Source organism: Lithobates pipiens, unplaced genomic scaffold (genome assembly GCF_037356315.1).
Source record: "Lithobates pipiens isolate NorthernLeopardFrog02 unplaced genomic scaffold, aLitPip1_a1.2 Scaffold_22, whole genome shotgun sequence".
Lineage (NCBI taxonomy): Eukaryota > Metazoa > Chordata > Amphibia > Anura > Ranidae > Lithobates > Lithobates pipiens.
Genome location: NW_027507784.1, coordinates 22,783,276 through 22,804,379, shown reverse-complemented (window position 1 = coordinate 22,804,379; position 21,104 = coordinate 22,783,276). Strand labels below are relative to the sequence as shown.

Here is a 21,104-nt window from a genome sequence, read left to right as displayed (position 1 = left end):
GGCTGAATTTGGGCTTTCTTAACGGGTATTGGAAGAGATCTGAACAGGTACAAGATGCGGGGCAGTAGCGTCATCTTGATCGCAAAAATGCGACCTAGCCATGAGAGACCAAGATGGGACCAGTTTAGTAAATCTGCATACAATTTTGTAAAGGCTGAGGGATAATTAGCCGAATAGAGAGTATTAACAGTAGGCGTCAGGTAAATGCCCAGATAAGGTAACGAAGTGGGGCACCATGTAAAAGGAAAGTGAGTTTGAAGTGTATTAACCATAGTCAGGGGTACCGAGACATTTAAAGCTAAGGACTTCGAAGCATTCATTTTTAAGCCCGAGGCCAATCCGAACGCGTTTAGAAGTGCAAATATATTAGGGGTGGAGATCAGAGGGGAGGTAATAAAGAGGAGGAGATCATCCGCGAATAGGGCACATCTATGTTCCTGTTGACCACAACGCACTCCTCTAATGTCAGGGTGAGCTCTAATGGCAATGGCAAGGGTCTCTATTGCTATAGCGAACAGCAGGGGTGAGAGCTGACACCCCTGTCTGGTGCCCTTTTCGATATTAAAAGTCTCCGAATAACAACCTTGTAAACGAACTTGAGCGCTCGGTGTAGAATACAAAGCTCGGAGGGTCCCCAGAAAGAGTGGACCAAAGCCCCATCTTTCCAGGACTTGAAATAGAAAAGGCCATGTCAGCGTATCAAAAGCCTTTTGTAGGTCAATAGACAACAAAAAGCCTTCCTGAGAGGGACCGCCATTCCCAATGAGAGTTAAGGATAGAAATGATGTCCACTGCTCGCCTAATTTGGTCCGGTCCTTGTCTCCCCGGGATAAAGCCCACCTGGTCCTTGTGAATGTATCGGGAAATAAATGTTGAGATTCTATTAGAAAGCACCTTAGTTAAGATTTTGAGATCGTTATTGATAAGTGAAATCGGGCGATAATTTTGTACCAGGGATGCGTCTTTGCCAGGTTTAGGGATGACAGAAACATAGGCTAAATTCAGGGCTTTATCCAGGGGAGAGCCAGACCGGGTGGAGTTGAAGAAAGCAACCATAGAGGGGGCAAGGATCGGGGCGAATTTTTTATAGTATCCCACCGAGAACCCATCAGGCCCCGGGGCAGAATTGCTTTTGAGTCGTTTGATCACCTCTAGGACTTCAGGCACCGAAATTGGTTCTTCTAATAGGGTAGAATGCTCTGGGGACAGCTTTGGAAGGGAGACAGAGTCCAAAAATTGAGCCACTGGAGTCCGCTGAATATCTTTATCGTCCTTATATAAGGAGGTGTAAAATTTGTGGAAGGAGGACATAATGCGGAGGGGGTTCTGTGTTAGGGTCCCATCTTGGTCTCTGATTTTCGGGAACGCAAAAGAACGTAGCCTCGGGGATAATTTGGCTGCGAGTTTAGCCCCTATCTTGTCCTTCTGATAGTAAAACCGTGCCCCCGACCATCGCAAGTGCTTCTCCGCTTCAGTAGTCAGAGCCAGATTGAGGGCAGTCCTAGCTGTGTGCATGGCTTCCATGGAATCTCTAGTGGGATTACGCTTATGCGCTTTACTTAGCAAGCGGAATTCCTTGGTCAGAGAGTCTATATGAGCCTTCCGCCCTTTCTTTAATTGAGAGGCGAGTTGAATGATTTTCCCCCTGATGACAGCTTTATGAGCAGCCCAGACAATGTCCGGTGCAGTATGGGGTTCCTTGTTAAGGGAGAAGTATTCTTTGATGGCGTTTGAGATTTCTGCACTATGTGCAGGATCACTAAGGAGACCCTCATTAAGTCGCCAAGTGAATCTAGTGCAGGAGTTGTGCGAGGACTGAAGTCGAAGGAGCACAAGCGAGTGGTCAGATAGTGCAGTGTCCCTTATTTCTGCTGTTATGGCTAATGGAATAGTGTGTGATTGTACAAAAATGTGATCAATTCTGGCATGTACCTGATGGGGGGCTGAGTAATGCGTATAGTCTTTACCAGTGGGGTTTTTTTCCCTCCAGATGTCCACTAAACCTCTCGCGTTTAGAGTAGTCGCAATCTTAGTGCTCTGTTTAGGAGGTTTTCGGTTGTGTGCTGATCTATTACTTGCTTTATCCAGGGTGCGGTCAAACGGGAGGTTGGTATCTCCCCCCATTATTATCTTACCCTCTAATAGGGGGTCTAAGGTGGACATCATGGAGTGAAAGAAAGCCGATTGTCCCTTGTTGGGGGCATAATATGACACAAAAGAGTAGAGAGTTCCTTCCAGGGATCCCTTAACCATAATAAACCTACCGTCTTTGTCTCTGAATATTTCCGAAGAGGTAAATCTAAGGTTCTTAGAAATACAAATTGCTACTCCCTTTGTTTTGTTTTTGGCATTAGACAGAAAGAATTGAGGAAAACGACTATGTAGAAAGGAGGGATTTTAGGTGGATTTAAAGTGAGTTTCCTGCATGAAAATCACATCTATCTTTTGGGCTTGGTAAAATTGAAATAATTTCCTCCGTTTGATGGGAGAGTTCATCCCCTGTACGTTATGTGTAGCTATACAAAAAGAGGGGGGATGTCTGTGGTCAGGCATTACGAGTCAAAGAGATTAACCAAAACGTTATAGAGGGTTTTCTTACCATGCCCCTATGGCGATAGGGATCATCCCATGCTGGGAAAGCTACCGGCCTAGGCAGTGAGGTTGTCAGCGTAGTGATGCCCTGGTAGACCCGGAAAAGGAGGGGAGGGGAAGAAGGGATAGGGAGGAGATGACTAATCCTGCGGAGATAAAACAAAAGCGATATAAAAAACCACCTGTGAACGTTGGTGAACTGTGAGTGAACATAAACTATGATAACACGTATAATACAAAGAACTAAATGCAGGGGAGGTGGACACATGTCAGTCCCCTGCATGTAGGGCCCGAGACTCTAAGTCTCGGGAGAAATTCCCAGCGAAGGGGAAAGTGTGGGAGTCTCCGGGTGAGAGGAATGAACAGTCCGTCACTCGGAGACTGGAGGGGGCGCAGTGCAAACCACCCCGACCGGATCCCACCCGAGGCCCAATACCCAATCAAAATAAATGGGGAGCTTCTACAGCCCCCTAAATGAGAAAAGAAAAAAGAATCAAAAAACCAGCACAAAACATGAAACAATAATATTAAACCAAATAAAAATTGGGAGAGCCTTAAGCATGCGATAGTTGACAATTGCCATGTGGAGAAGAGCTGCCGCTCATAGTGGCATAGCCCAGCTAGGGCTGTAGTATAGAAAGGGAAAAAAAACCCGAAAATAAAAATGTATAAAATAAAAAGAGTCAAAAGTCATGTAGGAAGTTCGTGGGAGTGCGGATCGCACCCGTCTGAGGAGATATCCTCTCGCATCCCGAAAAAAAAAAAATGGGGGGAAACAATTGAAAATGCGCAACTTAAGCGCCTTTACCAAAGTGTGAAAAAGCAAAAGGTAGTGTCAATGGAGTTTCACAAAGAAGACTCATCCAGGCTTGATCCCGCTCAGGTAGGACGACCATCTTTAGACCGCTTAGCCTTCTGCTTCTGCCAGAGGGGCTTGTCTGGGCTCGCTGGGGGTGGTCTCTTCGCGGAACTTGAGGACTTGGGGTCTGCAGGGTCAGTAGGAGAATGAGAGATAATGCCCAGTTGAAGGAGTATGCGTTCGCCATCAGAGAAGTTAGAAAAACCATACGACTTGTTTGCATGTGTAAAATGTAGCCTAAATGGGAATGCCCAACGATAAGTTATAGAATTCTGCGTTAGGACTTGCAGAAGTGGTTTTAAGGATCTCCGCAATTGGATCGTGTACGGGGACAGATCCGAAAAGATTTGGACTGGATGACCTTGAAAGGAAAGATTTTCAGTCTCTCTGGCCTTTCGCATGACTTCTTCCTTAGTTTTAAAGAAGTGGGGTTTGACCACGATGTCCCTAGGTAACCCATCTTGGCGAGGAGGCTGAAGAGCTCGGTGTGCGCGGTCTAGCTCTAGACGATGATCCGGCAGATCTGGTAAGAGAGACGAAATGAAGGCGCGTACCACCGTATCTGTATCTTTAAAAGATTCAGGTAGGCCTCTGAGCCTAAAGTTGTAACGTCGATTCCTGTTTTCAAGGTCATCTAATTTAGAATAAGCAGTGTCCAGCTGCTCCTGTAGTTCAGAGATCCTGTCAGTATTCTGTATGGTCCTGGCTACAGTCTGATCAGTTTTCATTTCAATTGCTTCAATCCTGGACCCAAGGAGCTGTAGGTCAGCTTGAATAATTGAGGTAATATGGGAAGCATTCTGAGCAAGGCCTCTCGATAGCATTTGGGAGAATGTTTCAAGCAGAGCAGGCATATCAGTGGGATTAGTGTGGGCAGATGGGGAAGCCCCATGTGCTGCAGGAGAGGAGAGATAATCTTCCATAGGAGTGAGAGGAGATCCCCCATGGAATCTCCCCAGCAATGATTCTGTAGATGCTGGGGAAGATAAAGACATCTGCGGGTAACTCACATTATGTGGAAGAGGATCCTTGGGTTGTGGATCAGACGAGATCCGATCTGCGATGGATGGCATCGGATTAAGATTCCGGCCTTGTGCTTGTGAGGCAATGTCCGCCATCATGGCGGCGGATGCGGCCTGGATCTCCGGATCTAACTGCCGGGTTAGACTGCGTCTCGCCGTGGTAACCGGTCACCGGGTAAGTGACACCGATCCGCTGGAGTGTGAGGGCGATGTGGCGGTGAGGAGCTCTTCTCCGTATGGCTCAGCGGCGGGAATTAACGATCGGAGTGAACGGAGCTCTCAGGACCTGCGACCGTCCATCGAGCTGCCGCGCATGCGCCTTCTTTGCGTGATTTTTATTTATTTTTTCTTCACTATGGTCAAAATGAAAGTACAACATTTTTTTTTTAATGCATTATTGTTTATTAAAGCAGTACTCAACTCCCCCCACTCCCTGTTTTTTTTTTTTTTTTCTCCTCCTACCTGTATCCCTGGGTTCTCCTCAAAAAAAAAAAAAAACCTCACCCACACAACAAATATTGTCCCACTGAGATCCGTTCTTCGAGTGCTATACACCAAGTCCCAGACCACCACCTTGGCCCTCTTCAGCTGGTTGCCTGAGATAATTCAGCTGGAGGTACCCCTGGGGGTTACAGGACCTGTGACCCATCGCTCTAAAAATGAAAAATAAATAAATAAATAACATTCTGGTTTGGGAGGGCAGTGTTAAAATGGGACTAACTCCCTTTAATATGTCTCCTTTGAGCCAATTGGTGGATCTCTAGTAGCCACAGGTGAATATGATTGGCTCTGATCTGTGAGCAGATTCTGCAAACATTACCAGTCATATGGTTCACACAACAACCATTGACAGTGCAGCTAATGGCGTCCTAGTCACCAATGTTGTCATTGGTTGCTAGGATGCAGTCGGCTGAATAGCATCCTCGGTTGTCAGGACGCAGGCAGCACAGCTAAAAGTTGTCATTTAGTGGCGGTACTAATACTACCACTAAATTAACTTCCTGCTGTAGTAGCAGCCAGGGGTTCATGTGGGCGAACAAGCCAAATCTGGTTGTTTAATTCACCCAGTTATGAATCCTCAATGCAATCCCTGCATTGATAGCCAATCTCTAGTTTCCATTTCAGCTAGTTATCCTTCTCAGCTACCCTCTGTATACAGTCCTCAATAGCTCAGTTTAGAAGAATCGCTCACCTTGCTAATTTTCAGGTTTCAATCAGACAAGATGAGGCTGAAAGCAGGCAGCGCTATAGTGTTCCTACACGTTGTCATGTAATGTTTTAGTTGGAAAGAAAAGTTTATATAGAAAAAGGGTAAAAACATATATATTCTGTATATATATATATATATATATATATATATATATATATATATATATATATATATCTCACAATGTTTAAAGCCCAACTTCTGGCTCTCTCCAAAGTTTGATTTTTAAGTATTCAAAGTCTTCAGGACACTCACGTTACCAGAAAACAGCACAGACATGATGACATCAGCACTGCTTTCTGCGCCAATACATTTTGAATTAGGCGCACAGTGTGATGGCCTCTTATGCCGCGTACACGCGATTGGAATTTTGGCCAACAAAAGATCGATGAGAGCTTTTCATTGGAAAATGCGAACGTGTGTATGCGCCATCGGAATTTAGCTGGCCCAATTCCTGCCAGCAAAAATTTGATAGCATGTTCTCAATTTTCCCGATGGAAAAACTTTCTATCGGAAATTCCGATCGTTTGTATGCAATACCGACGCGCAAAAACTCACGCATGCTCAGATACAACTACGAGACGGAAGCTATTGGCTACTGGCTATTGAACTTCCTTTTTCTAGTCCTGTTGTACGTGTTGTACATCACTGTGTTCTTGGCGGTCGGAATTTGGTGTGAACGCGTGCAGGCAAGACAGTTTGAGCGGAATTCCGTTGGAATTCCGATGGGAAAACCATCAGAGCTTTTTGCGACGAGAATTCCGATCGTGTGTACGCTGCATTAGGGGTGGGTCCATGATATTCCTCACAGTAGAGTCACAGTAGAGTCACAGTAGAGTCACAGTAGAGTCAGCCTTAACCCAGAAGACTGGGGCCATCTGGTGGAGTAGAAGAGGCACCACAGGGAGCAGCTCCAGATTGCAAGTTAGCTTTTCGTTAAAGCGGGAGTCCGCTGGGACTCCGCGTTTTTTTTTTTTTTTAAAAGCCAGCAGCTACAAATACTGCAGCTGCTGACTTTTAAAATAGTGACACTTACCTGTCCAGCGCGCCCGCGATGTCGGCACCCGAAGCCGATCCCTAGATCGTCTCTCGGGTGCTGCCGCCGCCATCTTGGGTATGGGAATCAGGAAATGGAGCCTTTCGGCTTCATTTCCCGGTTCCCTACTGCGCATGCGCGAGTTGCGCTGCGCAATAAGGACGGTCCCCGCTGCCTCTGGGATCTGTGTGTTTCCCAGCAGGCAGCGGGGCACTTGCGGAAAGGGGCGGGCACTTGCGAAAGGGGCGTAATCTACGCCCCTTTCCGCAGAGAGCTATCCTGGAAGTGGGTGCAGATACCTGTACTGTACAGGTATCTGCACCCCCCTCCCCCCTGAAAGGTGCCAATTGTGGTGCCGGAGGGGGGGAGGGTTCCGATGAGCGGAAGGTCCACTTTAGAGTGGACCTCCGCTTTAACTTCCGTTGTGTTCTAGCTGACTTTCTGCAGCTTCCAATGCATGCTGTGAGAAGCTCACAGTGTGCAGTGAAATCAAATTAAGCCATTTGAGTCTAGGAGATGAGGATCCGGTACTACTGTGCAAGACTGAAGGGAAGGCTGGAGGTCAGATTTAAGCCTACATTTTATGGACCGTCCCTAAATCTCGGGAAGGTTAGTAGCCCTAACAATGTTGTTATTCCTGGGAAAGTGCAGCCTGTTCTAGCTTGTGTATATGCTGATGCACAGAGAACTATAATCACACCTCCCAGTGGGACAATTAGCCACAAAGATAATCTAAATAGTTCTGATGACTCCATGCACTGCAATGTGACTGGTTGTTTGCCTAGGCTCACTTTCCAGTCCGGTGACTATTGTCATTGCTACTATTCCAATTAGCTGCAAATGCATGTCATACAGAACAAAACATTCTGTACATCTCTGCACCTCGTGCACACCTCGTGCACACTTCCACATTTACATCTGTAAAAACACGGCAAGTACTGAAAACTGCCGGAAATCCAGTGAGCTCCTTACTTCCTGTCTGAGCTGACAACATGGTGCCTCTGCTGCACCGAATTCCCAACTTGTGTTTTCAGCTGAACACCAAACCTCCCTCTCTGGCCCGTCCTCCTCCATACCACCCCTCACATACATTCATTCACCTTATTCTTCGTTCATAGTGTAAATCCGGAAACTACCACTAGATGGAACTGATAATCATATTTCCTATGAGCGGGGTCCTCTTATCTCTCTTGTATTTTATTGTATTGTTGCTGTTCTGTCTCCTTTTATATTGTAAACAGCTGTGCAAACTGTTGGGCGCTATATAAATGCTGTATACTAATTATCAATAATATAAATAATAATAGTAGCACATTTTTATTTTCTATCATCGTTATCGCCATCTAGTGGCCATAATAATGTATTTTCCCTATTTAAACTATTCTTATGAATGAATAGTTTCAATTTAAACATTTAAATTTAAACATCTGACCTAGAGAAAAAAACTGACTAATAACGTTTGATTTTTATTTTTTTCTCTGCATTGTGACCAGTAGATGGAGTTGACCATCATAATGCACAAGTGATTATTTCCTACCATCGTCAATCCAGTAATATTCCATTTGGCAGCATATGCAGTTTCACGGGCCAGATAGATATGTGACATTTTTCTTTTGCTTTTTTTTTTTTTTTAATTATACCCCCTACTTGTGACGTGATTGTTTCAATATCTTTTGACGATATGACAAGGACCCTATAGGGTGCTAGGGGGTGCATATGTCCTCCATATATATCACTGCAGGACACAGGGGCTGGCAGGGTGCAGGAAAGGACCGGTCACATGGCGCATTCATAAATGTTTTTTTACAGCAATATTATTCTTCAAATCGGTGGGGTTTGCCTGCTAGAGAAGGGGGACAGGTTGTTGCATTAAATGTTCTTTGATATTAGTATACTTTGGTTTACCTTTGTATCTGAACTATAGAGAATGAGGATTTTTTTTTTTTTTTGTAGTTTCAGTTGTTGAATCCAAACATCTGTCAACGCCCCTGACTACAAATAAATACATACTTAGTGCCTGATATTCTGTATTGAATTAAGATACTTTTTAAATATTTAGCCGATCCATTTACTTTAATCAGGTTAATCCATTTTCACTCTATTCTAATCCCCTGATAAACCTTGTAGGCAAATCTCCTAATCTTTTTTTAATAAAACATTCCCTGACTTTGTGGTAATGGGTATTGTTAATCATGTGGTTGGCATCCGTCCAGGGGAAGTGTTCCAGGCATGGTGCCATCTACAACCTCAGCCAGTTCTCACAAACCTCTTGTATGTACTCTTGTACATCGGTGTGTTCTGGCAGGGGTAGAGCGTTTGATCTCGGGATGGATTGCTCTGGACATGTTGGTTCCAAGATTCCGACAAGTCTCCATGATATATTTTATTGCCGATGATTTGGGTGATGGGTTTTGATTGATGACTTTAAAGGTTGGCTCCAATCAAAGCAGAACTCCAGGCAAAATATTCAATACACAGATAATATATATATAAAGATGCAGTTTCAGTCCTCGTGTCCAGAAAGTCCCAGACATAGTTATTCCCATCAACAGTCAGTCTAAGGTCCACCCAATAACTGGGCAGTTCTGCTCACATTTCTTCTTCTTCTTCTTTATTCTTCTCTCTTTTTTTTTCTTCTGCCTTCTTCTTTTTCCTTTTGTCTTCTTCTTCGTCTTCTTCCTTCTGTCTTCTTCATCTTCTTCCTTCTGTCTTCTTCTTCTTTCTTCTGTCTTCTTCTTCATCTTCTGTCTTCTTCCTTCTGTCTACTTCTTCCTTCTTCCATCTGTCTTCTTCTTCCTTTTTCCTTCTGTCTTCTTTTTCCTTTTTCCTTCTGTCTTCTTTTTCCTTCTTCCATCTTCCTTCTTCCTTCTGTCTTCTTCTTCCTTCTGTCTTTTTCTTCATCTTCTTCTTCCTTCTGTCTTCTTCTTCATCTTCTTTTCCCTTCTGTCTTCTTCTTCTTCTTCTTCTTCTTCCTTCTGTCTTCTTCTTCCTTCTGTCTTCTTCTTCATCTTCTTCCTTCTGTCTTCTTCCTTTTGTCTTCTTCTGTCTTCCTGTCTTCTTCCTTCTATCTTCTTCCTTTTTTTCTTCCTATTTTCAAGTCCAATGCCTTAACCACTCGGCCATCACAGCCTGTTCTTTCTTCTTTTTTCTTCTGTCTTCTTCTTACATCTGTCTTCTTTTTCCTTCTTACATCCTCCTTCTTCCTTCTGTGTTCTTCTTCCTTCTGTCTTCTTCTTCATCTTCTTCTTCCTTCTGTCTTCTTTTTCATCTTCTTCTTCCTTCTGTCTTCTTCTTCATCTTCTTCTTCTCCTTCTTCCTTCTGTCTTCTTCTTCATCTTCTTCCTTCTGTCTTCTTCTTTTTGTCTTCTTCTGTCTTCTTCCTACTGTCTTCTTCATTGTCTTCTTCCTTCTGTCTTCTTCCTTCAATCTTCTTCTTCATCTTCTTGCCTCTGTCTTCTTCTTCATCTTCTTCTTCCTTCTTCCATCTGTCTTCTTCTTCCTTCTGTTTTCTTCTTCCTTCTTCCTTCTGTGTTCTTCTTCCTTCTTCCTTCTGTCTTTTTCTTCTTCTTCCGTCTGTCTTCTTCTTCTTCTTCTTCCTTCTGTCTTCTTTTTTTTTCCTTCTGTCTTATTCCTTTTTTGACTTCATGTTTCAAGTCCAATGCCTTAACCACTCGCCACCACAGCCTGTTGTTTCTTCTGTCTTCGGTCTTTCTTCTTCTTTCTTCCTTCTGTCTTCTGTCCTCTTTTTCCTTCTTTGTTCTGTCTTCTTCCTTCTATCCTCTTTTTCCTTCTTTGTTCTGTCTTCTTCCTTCTGTCTTCTTTTTTTTTTTTTTTAACAATAAGAACATTTGTATTGCTTTTGATAATAACACAAATAGTCTTTCTTCTTCTTTTTTCTTTCTTCGTTCTTGTTCTTTCTTCCTTCCTTCTTCGTCCTTCCTTCCTTCTTCTGTCTTACTTTTTCTTGTTTTTCTCTCTTCTCCTTCTGTCTTCTTCTTCTCTCTTCTGCTTCTTTTGTCTTCTTCTTCTGTCTTCTTCTTCTCTCTTCTCCTTCTTTTGTCTTCTTCTTCTGTCTTCTTCTGTCTTCTCTTTCCTTATACTTTCTTCTGTCTTCTCCTTCCGTCCACTTATTTCTGTCTTCTTCCATCTACTTTCTTTAGCAATTTGAAGGAGTTGAAAGGAAGAAATCAGGGAAGGAAGAATATAAACAGATTGAATTTCAGCTGTAAAGGCTCCATCTTATTTGGATTATAAATCTATCTCTACTCTCTTCAGTAAACCTGGCTTATCCGAGGACCCTCCAGCAAGTCATGGTGCCACTGATCAGCCGGGAGTCATGTGACAAGATGTACCATATCGATTCTGCATACAATCCATCCCAGACTGTCATCAAGTATGATCAGATCTGTGCCGGGTACCAGGCCGGACAGCAGGACGCCTGTCTGGTGAGTGCAAAAACCTACCCACCAAAAAACGATCACATGAATGGCGTTTTACATCTAAATACCCTGGTATCGTCATTTATAAAACTTGGAGAAAAACATTTGAATGGTTTGATGTTGATGAAGCTTTGTTATATACTTTATAGAGGGACGAGTGGCTAACCAGTCTTTGTGTCCCATTTGGGAAAATTTTTATTCGTTTGAGATGCAACAGAAAGTAGAAAGTTTCTTATCTACTGCTGTTCTGGTGACAACTGTACAATTTTGGATGTCCCATTAGGACACCCAAGACAAATAGAAGGGTGAATCACACCAGCTTGACATAGGTAGCATTGTAAGGCTTGCCAGGGGTTCTTACCCTTTTCACATTGCATCCAAAATGTAAAGTGTAACTAAAGGCAAAACATTTTGGCTAGAGTAAGGAAGGGTTAAAATCCCTGTGAGGTTTTTTTTCACCATCTATGTCACATTGAAGTAATTTCCCTTCACTTCCTGTCCCATAGCCACAATGGGAAGTGGGAGGAATCCCGGGATGTCACCAGAACTAGTGTCTCCACTGGAAGATTTCCCCTCTATTAGGGCTAGTTTACACTTGCTTCAAAACAGCTTCGGACACGCTTTGTTAAAGCTCCCCGAATGCCAGTCAAAGTCCCTGTCACTAAATTAAATGGTTAGATTACAGTCCTGTTTACACCTTGCTTTTGCTTGGTGCTTCGATAAGGTTTTGATGAGGCTTTGGTGGGGCTTTGATGATGCTTTGGTGGAACTTCAATGGGGCTTTCGATGAGGCTTTGGTTGGGCTTCAATGAGGCTTTGGTGGGGCTTCAGTGGGGGCTTCAAGCGAGCTTTGCCATAGACTTCTATGGAGGCTTTGAAGACACTTTGAAGTGCCACTAAACTCATTTTTGAAGCAAAGCCAAAGCAAAGCAAAAGCAAGGTGTAAACAGGACTAAGATAACAATTTTATTTAGTGACATGAGCTTTGACTAGCGTTCAGAGAGCTTTTTTTTTTTTTCTTTTTTTTTCAAATTAATTTTTTTTGAGTTTCACAATGTACAATAGTAGAAAGTACAATTCCATCAGTTACAATCTTAGTATAGCATAACATAGATTGCCAATAATAACAATAACAACGGCACATAAGTATATGGACAATAGAAAACAGGCATCAGAGGTATGCGATCTATGAGTGTGCCACTTAACAAGTTCAGTAAGGGTTATTGGGGCAGAAAATAGGGTACGAAGGGGGGGTAAGGGGGGAGGGAGTGGGAGGGGGTAGGGATCTTGAGAACAAAGTTATATGGTGAGTAAACCATCAATTACAGGTATATCAGCAAGAAAAGGAAGTCATCAGGAATAAGATCAGTCTATCTTAGATTTGTACCATCTGTGCCATGGAAGCCATTTGGCCTGGGTTTTAGTATATGAGGCGAGGCCTCTTGATCCTAAGGTGTAGTGTGAATGGACCAAAGTGGTGACGTCAAGGGTAGTAGGTAGGTTTGGGGATTTCCAGTTTCTAGTTAGAAGCAGTCTAGTTGCTAGAAGGATATGAGTAAGGACCGTGTGGAATGTGTGAGGGATATCGTCCGGAATTATGTTGAGTATAGCGAGTTGCGGTGTCAAGGATATAGTGACATGGCTTACTTCATAAATGAGTTGTGTGACATCCGACCAGAGGGGCCGTATGCTCGGACATTGCCATAGGATGTGGAGTAGAGTACCCATATGATTACAGTTGCGCCAGCATAATGGGGTGGCGTTGGGTTGGAACTTAGCTAGCCTATGGGGAGTCAGGTACCAGCGAAGTGTGATTTTGGTCATCAGTTCCCATAAGCGTTCAGAGAGCTTTAACAAAGCCTGTCCGAAGCCTTGTTTTCAGGCAAGTGTAAACTAGCCGTTAATGTGTGTTGAAACCGAAGAAACTCTTCTGATGTTAACCCAAAATTTAGGATTTCCTTTTACTTTCACTTTCAATGATAATGGTAAACAGAACGAATATAAAGGGTGAATCTTCTAATGGGGGCACAGACAGCAATTCCATCATGACAGGTGTTCTAATCTCTCTCCGCTATATCACAAACTAAAGAAGACAACAAAAAAAAACGTATGTATAGACCTATTTTTATATCCCTTCGCAATTACCTGTTGATCCTATCCAATTCCAGTTGATGGAGACCCAACAACGCTTCCTAGCTGCCATTGAAATTATTAACCGCCATTGAAATTACTTTTACGTTGTCAGCCCTGTTCTATGCTGCTGTCCATTATGAATACTTGTCGTGTTTCCTTCAATGCATACGTTTTGATAGTGCCGAGTAATGACCAGCCCCTACAGCTCCTTATTTGCATTCATTTCGGGAGTGGATAACTAAGTGGACTATAGATCCACAAGAAAATCGTCAGAGAAAGATTAACCAGTATTGCAAAAAAATATAGAAAACTTTAATTGAGAAATCCAAAATTGTAAAAAAAAATACACCTTCACCATTGCAAGAGTATAAAATTATGACTACATTGTCAACACAACACAGGTATCCACCACAGACCCGCACCCAACCACATACGCACCTAAATATAGGTATGAGAATTTGCAGCAGGCAATCTTCCATATACAGTTTCTCACAAAAGTAAGTAAACTCCTCACATTTTTGTGAATATTTTTTTTATTTGTACTGAAGCAGAGCATGATCCCCTCTTCAGAGACTGGGCCGCAGGGCAGTATTCCAACAAGATAATGACCCCAAACACACCTCCAAGATGACCACTACCTTGCTAAAGAAGCTGAGGGTAAAGGTGATGGATTGACCAAGCATGTCTCCAGACCTAAACCCTATGGAGCATCTGTGGGGCATCCTCAAACAGAAGGTGGAGAAGCGCAAAGCCTCTAACATCCACCAGCTCTGTGATGTCATCATGGAGGAGTGAAAGAGGACTCCAGTTACAACCTGTGAAGCTCTGGGGAACTCCATGCCCAAGTGGCTTAAGGCAGTGCTGGAAAATAATGGTCGCCACACAAAATATTGGCACTTTGGGTGCAATTTGGACATTTTCACTTAAGCCCCACACACACTATCAGATTTTCTGCTGATTTTTTCCATCAGATTTACCAAAACCATATAATATGAGGTCAAACCTTAGGGGTTTCAATGTGTATGCAATCAGGCAGGCCCTTCAACTACATGGTTTTGGTAAACCTGAAGGAAAAAATCAGCAGACAATCTGATAGTGTGTATGGGGCTTAAGGGGCGTACTCACTTTTGTTGCCAGTGGTTTAAACATTAATGGCTGTGTGCTGAGTTATTTTGAGGGGGCAGCAAAGTTACACTGTTATACAAGCTGTACACTCACTACTTTACATTGCAGACAAGCGTCATTTCTTCAGTGTTGTCACATGATAAAGATATAATAAAATATTTACAAAAATGTGAGGGGTGTACTCACTTTTGTGAGATACTGTAGCTAGGGAGTATTCCCAGATAGTCAGTAACATACCTGCTCTTAGAACAGGTCAGTCTGGTATCCTAATAATAGGTAAATTGAGCTATCCACAGTCTATGAACATGTAGGTGTGCAGTATAGGATGTAAAATAGAATGTTCCATTCTCAAGGTACTTGTTAGAGGTAAGTTAGTTTGTGAATCCCTTTGCCACAGAGTTCTGTACTATGTGCGGTAGGTCAATCTACTCTGTTATCCGGCAGATGAGTGAAACTACACAGGGCCGATGTGGGTGGAATGAGTTTGCCATGATGGAATTGCGAGTGGTGCCATGTGGGGGTAAGTTCAAGTGTAGGCACAAGTTGCAGACAGTCCAAGTGATCTCAACACCCCACTACAGAACAGAACAGAATTGCCCACCAAATGGACACTTCCGCAAAGGACATTTCCAGGGCACGTTTCCAAGGCACTACAATTGTCGCTTCAACCTCAACTCAAATTATTCAGGGCTGGTTCCTGGGCCGGAGAGGCATGTCCAGGGTGTCCCGTCTGTGTCCAAGCATCACGTGACTATCTGGGAATTTTCCTTAGCTATATGGATGATTGCCTGCTGCAAATTCTCTTACCTATGTTTAGGTGTGTGTATGGGGTTGGATGTGAGTCCACGGTATCTACCTGTGTTGTGTTGACAACATTGTCATAATTTTATGCTCTTGCAATGGTGGAGGTGTATGTTTTATCAATTTTGGATTTCTCAATTAAAGTTTTTTCTATATTTTTGCAATACTGATTAATCCTTCTCTGACTATTTTCTTGTGGATCTATAGTCCACTTAATTATATGCTGCTGGTAATCCAGAGGATCACACTTCCTTTTCTCCCTCGTGGGGTGTGTTGTGGAGTGATGGTATATATTGGTTAAGACCCCTTTCACACTGGGGCGTTTTTCAGGCGCTTTAGCATTAAAAAAAAGCGCCTGAAAGAAGCCGCAACTGCAATCCCAATGTAAAAGCCCGAGTGCTTTCTTTCACTGAGGCGCTGCGCTGGCAGGGCGTCAAAAAAAATCCTGCAAACAGCTTCTTTGCAGCGCTTTTGGAGTGGTGAATACACCGCTCCTAAAGCTCACCTTCCCAATTTGAAATCAATGAGAAGCGCTTGAAAAGCGCCTGAAAAGCGCTTTTGGCAGCAGCCTTTTGTGGGCGCTTTTAACCCTTTATTTGGCCACTAGCAGGGGTTAAAAGCGCCTCGAAAAATGCTGGTAAAGCGCTGCTAGTTTAAGCGGCGCTTTACGAGCATTTTTCGGGCGCTGACATTGTAAAAGGGCTCTTGAAGCACTAGGGCTTTCACATTGGGATTGCAGATGAGGCTTCTTTCATGTGCTTCACAGGCGCCTTTTTTAACGCTGAAAAACGCATGAAAAACACCACAGCGTGAAAGGGGTCTTAGGGATACTGGAATATGTTTTTTCTTTTTTCCTAGACCCTTCCACAATGGAGATGAAGCCAATGTAGCAATTTTATTTTTCTAATTTATTTGCAGATTTTGGGAGTGGGCTTGAAGTCTAATGGACTGATGGACTTGCATAAGGTCATTTCCTGCCATGACCTCATTCCTCTAAAGTCCACACCCACCACCTGAGATGAAGGGATATTGACATGAGCTAGTGGTCCTGTAATTACCAAGACTTTAAATTTTTTTTCACATAGTGACTTTGATTTAAGAGATTTTTTATTTATTTTTTATGTGCAGCACACTCCTAGATAGGTTGCTAGGAAAACTAGGTAAATTTAGTTCCTTTTGGCTCAACTGTAAACAGTTGTCAGAAACCATGAAGCAGACTAAGACAGAAGTACAGTTAGGCTCGGTTCACACAGTGGGCGGCACGACTTGCAGCGCCGCGACCTGCCGCGACCTGCACACGATCAGCGGCGACTTGCAAAACGACTTCTGTATAGAAGTCAATGCAAGTCGCCCAAAGTCGCCGCAAAAGTAGTACAGGAACCTTTTTTCTAAGTCGGAGCGACTTGAGTCGCTCCTATTAGAACGGTTCCGTAGTACAGAACGGAGCGCGACTTGTCAGGCGGCGAAGTCGCCTGGACAAGTCGCCCCTGTGTAAACCAAGCCTTAAATCACACTTGTTTAATAATAATAAAAAGGGTAAACAAGAGTAAACATAGTCAAAACATAGCCAGAGTTCAGGAACCGGAATGGATAGTCAGATAAGCCAAAATGTCAGGGAGCCAGAGATGAGCGTAGTAGAACAGCAAGCAGGATCTGGAGCCAAAAGGAATGTCAGCTAAGCAAGTCTTTAACACAGGAGAGCGTCTCTAGAGATGTGACCAAGGCAAAGGCAGAGATCATCTGGACTGGATGGCTTAAGTAGGTAGGACTGACGAGTCACTGTGGAGAGATGGGAGCTGGCTGAGCGGCCAGCTTTGAGAAGGAAGGGCTGAGCCCAGTCTTGACATCAGTAGAGCAGTTTGTGATTATTTTGGGCTGTTCTAGGCTTCATGACCACAGGCTCAACTGCTTCCCCCGCCTTCTGGAGGACTCTAGAATGTAGTGGGCTGGAAGAGGCAGATTCACAGCCTGAATATTTGTGTTCTCAGCCATTTCCTGGGGGAGGATGCCCAGTAGCTGACATGGAAGTGCATAAATAGAGATAGGGCAGCCAGGGTTCTTGTCTAGGAGGAAAAGTTCCCAGTCTGAAGGGCTGCGGCCCTTTCAGGCAGCCTAGCTGGAATTCTATCTGTGCTCATTGAGGTCCCAGCTGTGCTAAAGCTTGGGGCCTGTTTGGTGAGAATCTCCGAAGCTAAGCAAGGATTTCACTAAAAATTAAGATTCAAGAGTTCACTAGAGAAATGTCTGTATTGGAAGGAGGAACCCAAGTATCCAGGGACATTGTAAATAGAGACCTGAGTGCAGGATCCTGGTGACCATTGCTGCTGCCATCCCTTGTGTGTCAGTACTAGTATTTGCCTGGCCAGGGACATCTCTGACAGTATCTCAGTGCAGTCCAGCGCCATTACTAAAGGGGACAGTCCTAAGGAATAGAAGTGAAGATTGCCCAATCATTGATGTTCAGAGTTAATGGAGTATCCCACAGCTCCCTGTGCCCTATCCAAGTTTATTCAGAAATACATTTCAGAAAAATCAAAAGCAGGTCCTACCCTGTGAAGAGTGAATGTTGTTGTGTGCCTAGTGCTACAATTATTTTGGAGAGGAACCAGTGGCAAATCAATGGAACTTATGGGGGCGGGGGGGGGGGGGGGGGGTGGTGAGTGCAACATGTGTAGCCTTTCAATATACTGTAAGGTAAATAGCAACACAGAACAACATGAGAATGCTTTTCTTTATAGAGTAGGTGAGGACTAAGACCCCCGCTGAATTTGTATTTCTGTCTGTGGACCTGTTGCAGGTTTTCCCTCACTTCCTGTCTGGTGAAACCATTGTCAGTAGAACAGGAAGTGAGGGAAAATCTATTTTACGGAGTCCCAGAAAGCAATTTAACCTAAGTTAATGTTTCTCCACGCCGTCTGAAACTAGGCAAAACAAAACTTTTTTTTTCTGGCTTGACATACACTTTAAAGATTTGGTGTGGCTAAATAACAAACTCTCTTTTTTCCAGGGAGACTCAGGAGGACCCCTCGTTTGTCAAGCTAATGGGATGTGGTATCAGGTTGGCATTGTGAGTTGGGGAGATGACTGCGCCCTTCCAAACAGGCCTGGCGTGTACACTTCAGTTTCAGCCTATGAGTCATGGATCAACTATTACAAGAGCACACCTCCCAGTTCTTCCTCTGGCCTCTCGGCCTCAGTGCTTCTCCTAGTGGTCTGTCTAATTATTCATGGCTGACTTTGGCCACTTCCTTGTCCTTTGCCAAGATGTCATGTTTTAGAAAGGTTTTTTTTTTGGTTGCTAATGGCTCCATGGTCTGAGCCCGTAGTTATTAAAGCTAATGATGTCTATGGATGAAGACCCCCAAGGTCTGGAACTACCTTAAACTTGGATGGATTAGATCTTCTGTAAACAAGACCATAATCTGTACTCTGTGACTGGTGAATCATAATTATATTGTGAGGTTAAGAATCGGGCATCAAAAGAAAAACATGAAACTTGGCTCAAAAGTCGACAACCAACTCCAAATTCTATGGTCCTTGGACTGAAGAATCATAATTATATTGCCGGGTTCAGAATTGGGCATTTAAAAGAGAGCCATGAAACTTGGCCTCAAACTTGGCCTCAAATGTTGACAACCAATGCCATATATAAAAAGCATAAAAATAAAATAAAAATAAGGATTGATTAGATTGGATTGAAAAGACTCAAGGAGGATTATGACCCCTGCACCCTATGTTTTTCATTGGAAAGATTCCCCTTAATTTAAGAAGTGAGAGAAAATCACTGCAAATTAAGGGAATCTCTTGGGTCCCCCCAGATTACCAGAACCTAGTGTCCGCACTGGAAGATTTCCCCTCTTTTATTGTTCTGTGGACAAAATTTGGGATTTTCTTTTATTTATACTTTCAATGATAGTGTTAAACAGGACAAATAGAGGGGACAAATCCCCCTAATAGGAGCAGAGGTAGCAATAAAAACCTGTTCTAATCCATCTCCACTCTGCCCAAAACTAAAAAAAAATGTTGCCTTTGGCTATTCTTGAAGAATAATATGTAAGTATGCAGCATGTATGCTTTTAAAAGATGGCTGCTAATGACTTAATAGTCTTTACTATCTCTCTGAGCATGTAACTGGAGCATTGGTAATTATTAAATCCAATGATGTCTGTGGATGAAGACCTCCAAGGTTTGAGACCACCTTGAACTTCATGACCCTTTTGAAAACCAGAACCTAGTCTGTAGACTGAAAAATCTAAATGATATTGTCGACTTCAAAACGGAGCGTTCAAAGAAAGCCATGAAACGGAGCCAAATATTCAGAACCAATGCCAAATGTAAGCGTATTATAAAAATTAAGAAAAATAAGCAGTATGAAGACTTTTAGATGATGTCTGCTAATGACTCTATGGTCTTAAACATCCCTCTGACCTTGTAAATGAGGTTTTAATAATTTCTGAAAGCATATGATGTCTGGAGATGAAGACGTTAGACTTGATGACCCTTCTGTAAACGACAACCTAATCATAGCCCTTGTACACACGGTCAGAGAATCCGTCGGAATGTGTCCTATCGGACCGTGTCGTCGGATAATCCGACTGTGTGTGGTATGCATCGGACTGATTCCGTCGGAATATCCATCGGACATAATTTTCCAACATGTTGGAAATATTTTCCGACCAACTGGTTCGATCGGACATACTCCGATCATGTGTAGAGAATTTTGATCGGACCAAGTGCCACGCATGCTCAGATCAAATTCCTACATCAAAGCTATTGGCTACTAGCCTGAATGTAGTCCCATCGTAACGAAATTACGTCATCACGTTCTGAAAGATCGGATTTTTCGACAACTTGGTCCGACCGTGTGTATGCAACAGTTTCGGACACAATCCGTCGGACAAAATCCATCGGACAAAATCCGACGGATTTGGTTGTCGAAATCTCCAACTGTGTGTACAGGGGCTAAGAATGCTATGGTTCTAGGACTGAAGAATCATAATACCATTGCTAACATCAGAATGGAGCATTCAAAAGAGCCATAAAATTAAGCCAACATCAACACTAATACCAAATGTAATGAGTACCGTATTTGCCGGTGTATAAGGCGACCCGGCATATAAGACGACCCTCTAATCTTACAGGACAAAAACGCTTTTAAAACTGTACTTACCGTATAAGACGACCCGGCTTTCGAGGCTTCCGAGGCTTCATATTTCTTCCTTCTTACTGCATTTGCTGGAGCCAATCACGGTGAGCAATGTGTTCTATTAATGAATACAAAGCCTGCTTGGATTGGCAGAGGCTGTAACATCATCAGCCCGCCTTCTCTCTGACTCTCCAAGCCAATCCGAGCAGGCTACTGAGTAGCCTGCTCGGATTGGCAGAGGTCGTTACTCCAATCCGAGCAGGCTCTGTATTCATTTGAATACATCGCTCACCAGGACTGGCTCAACGGTAAATACTATATGTAGCCGAAGCTACATACAGTATTACCGAACACCAAGCAGGCATCCGAGGGGCTGACCCGGCGTATAAGACGACCCCTGCTTTTTGGCCAATTTTTTTTACATGTAAAAGGTCGTCTTATACGCCGGAAAATACGGTATTTAAAAAACAATTAAGAAATATATGCAATATGTAAACTTTTAGGTGATGACTGCTAATGGTCTTTAAATGCCTTTTTGAGCTGGTAACCGAGGCATTAATAATTTATGAAAGCTTTTGACATCTTTTAAAGAAAACCTCCAATGTCTGGGACTAGCTTGAACTTCAAGTAAAACACCTGTAAATGTCTTTTAACAAGAACCTAGTTCGTATAATGCTACTGTTCTGGGACTGAAGAATGATAATTACATTGTCAGCTTCGGAACTGGGCATTCAACTAATGCTC

General features: G+C 43.3%; 1 protein-coding gene across 1 annotated transcript in view; it reads left to right on the top strand.

Annotated features, from left to right (window-relative positions):
• Nucleotides 1-20,485, top strand: part of LOC143925627 (transmembrane protease serine 9-like) — a 65,247-nt gene extending 44,762 nt beyond the window's left edge. The window contains exons 9-10 of the mRNA XM_077450094.1: nucleotides 10,992-11,161; nucleotides 18,222-20,485. Of these exons, the coding sequence (XP_077306220.1) occupies nucleotides 10,992-11,161; nucleotides 18,222-18,449 (398 nt within the window). The 3' untranslated portion in view covers nucleotides 18,450-20,485. The remainder of the gene's footprint in view (nucleotides 1-10,991; nucleotides 11,162-18,221) is intronic.
• Nucleotides 20,486-21,104: the final 619 nt, after the last annotated feature.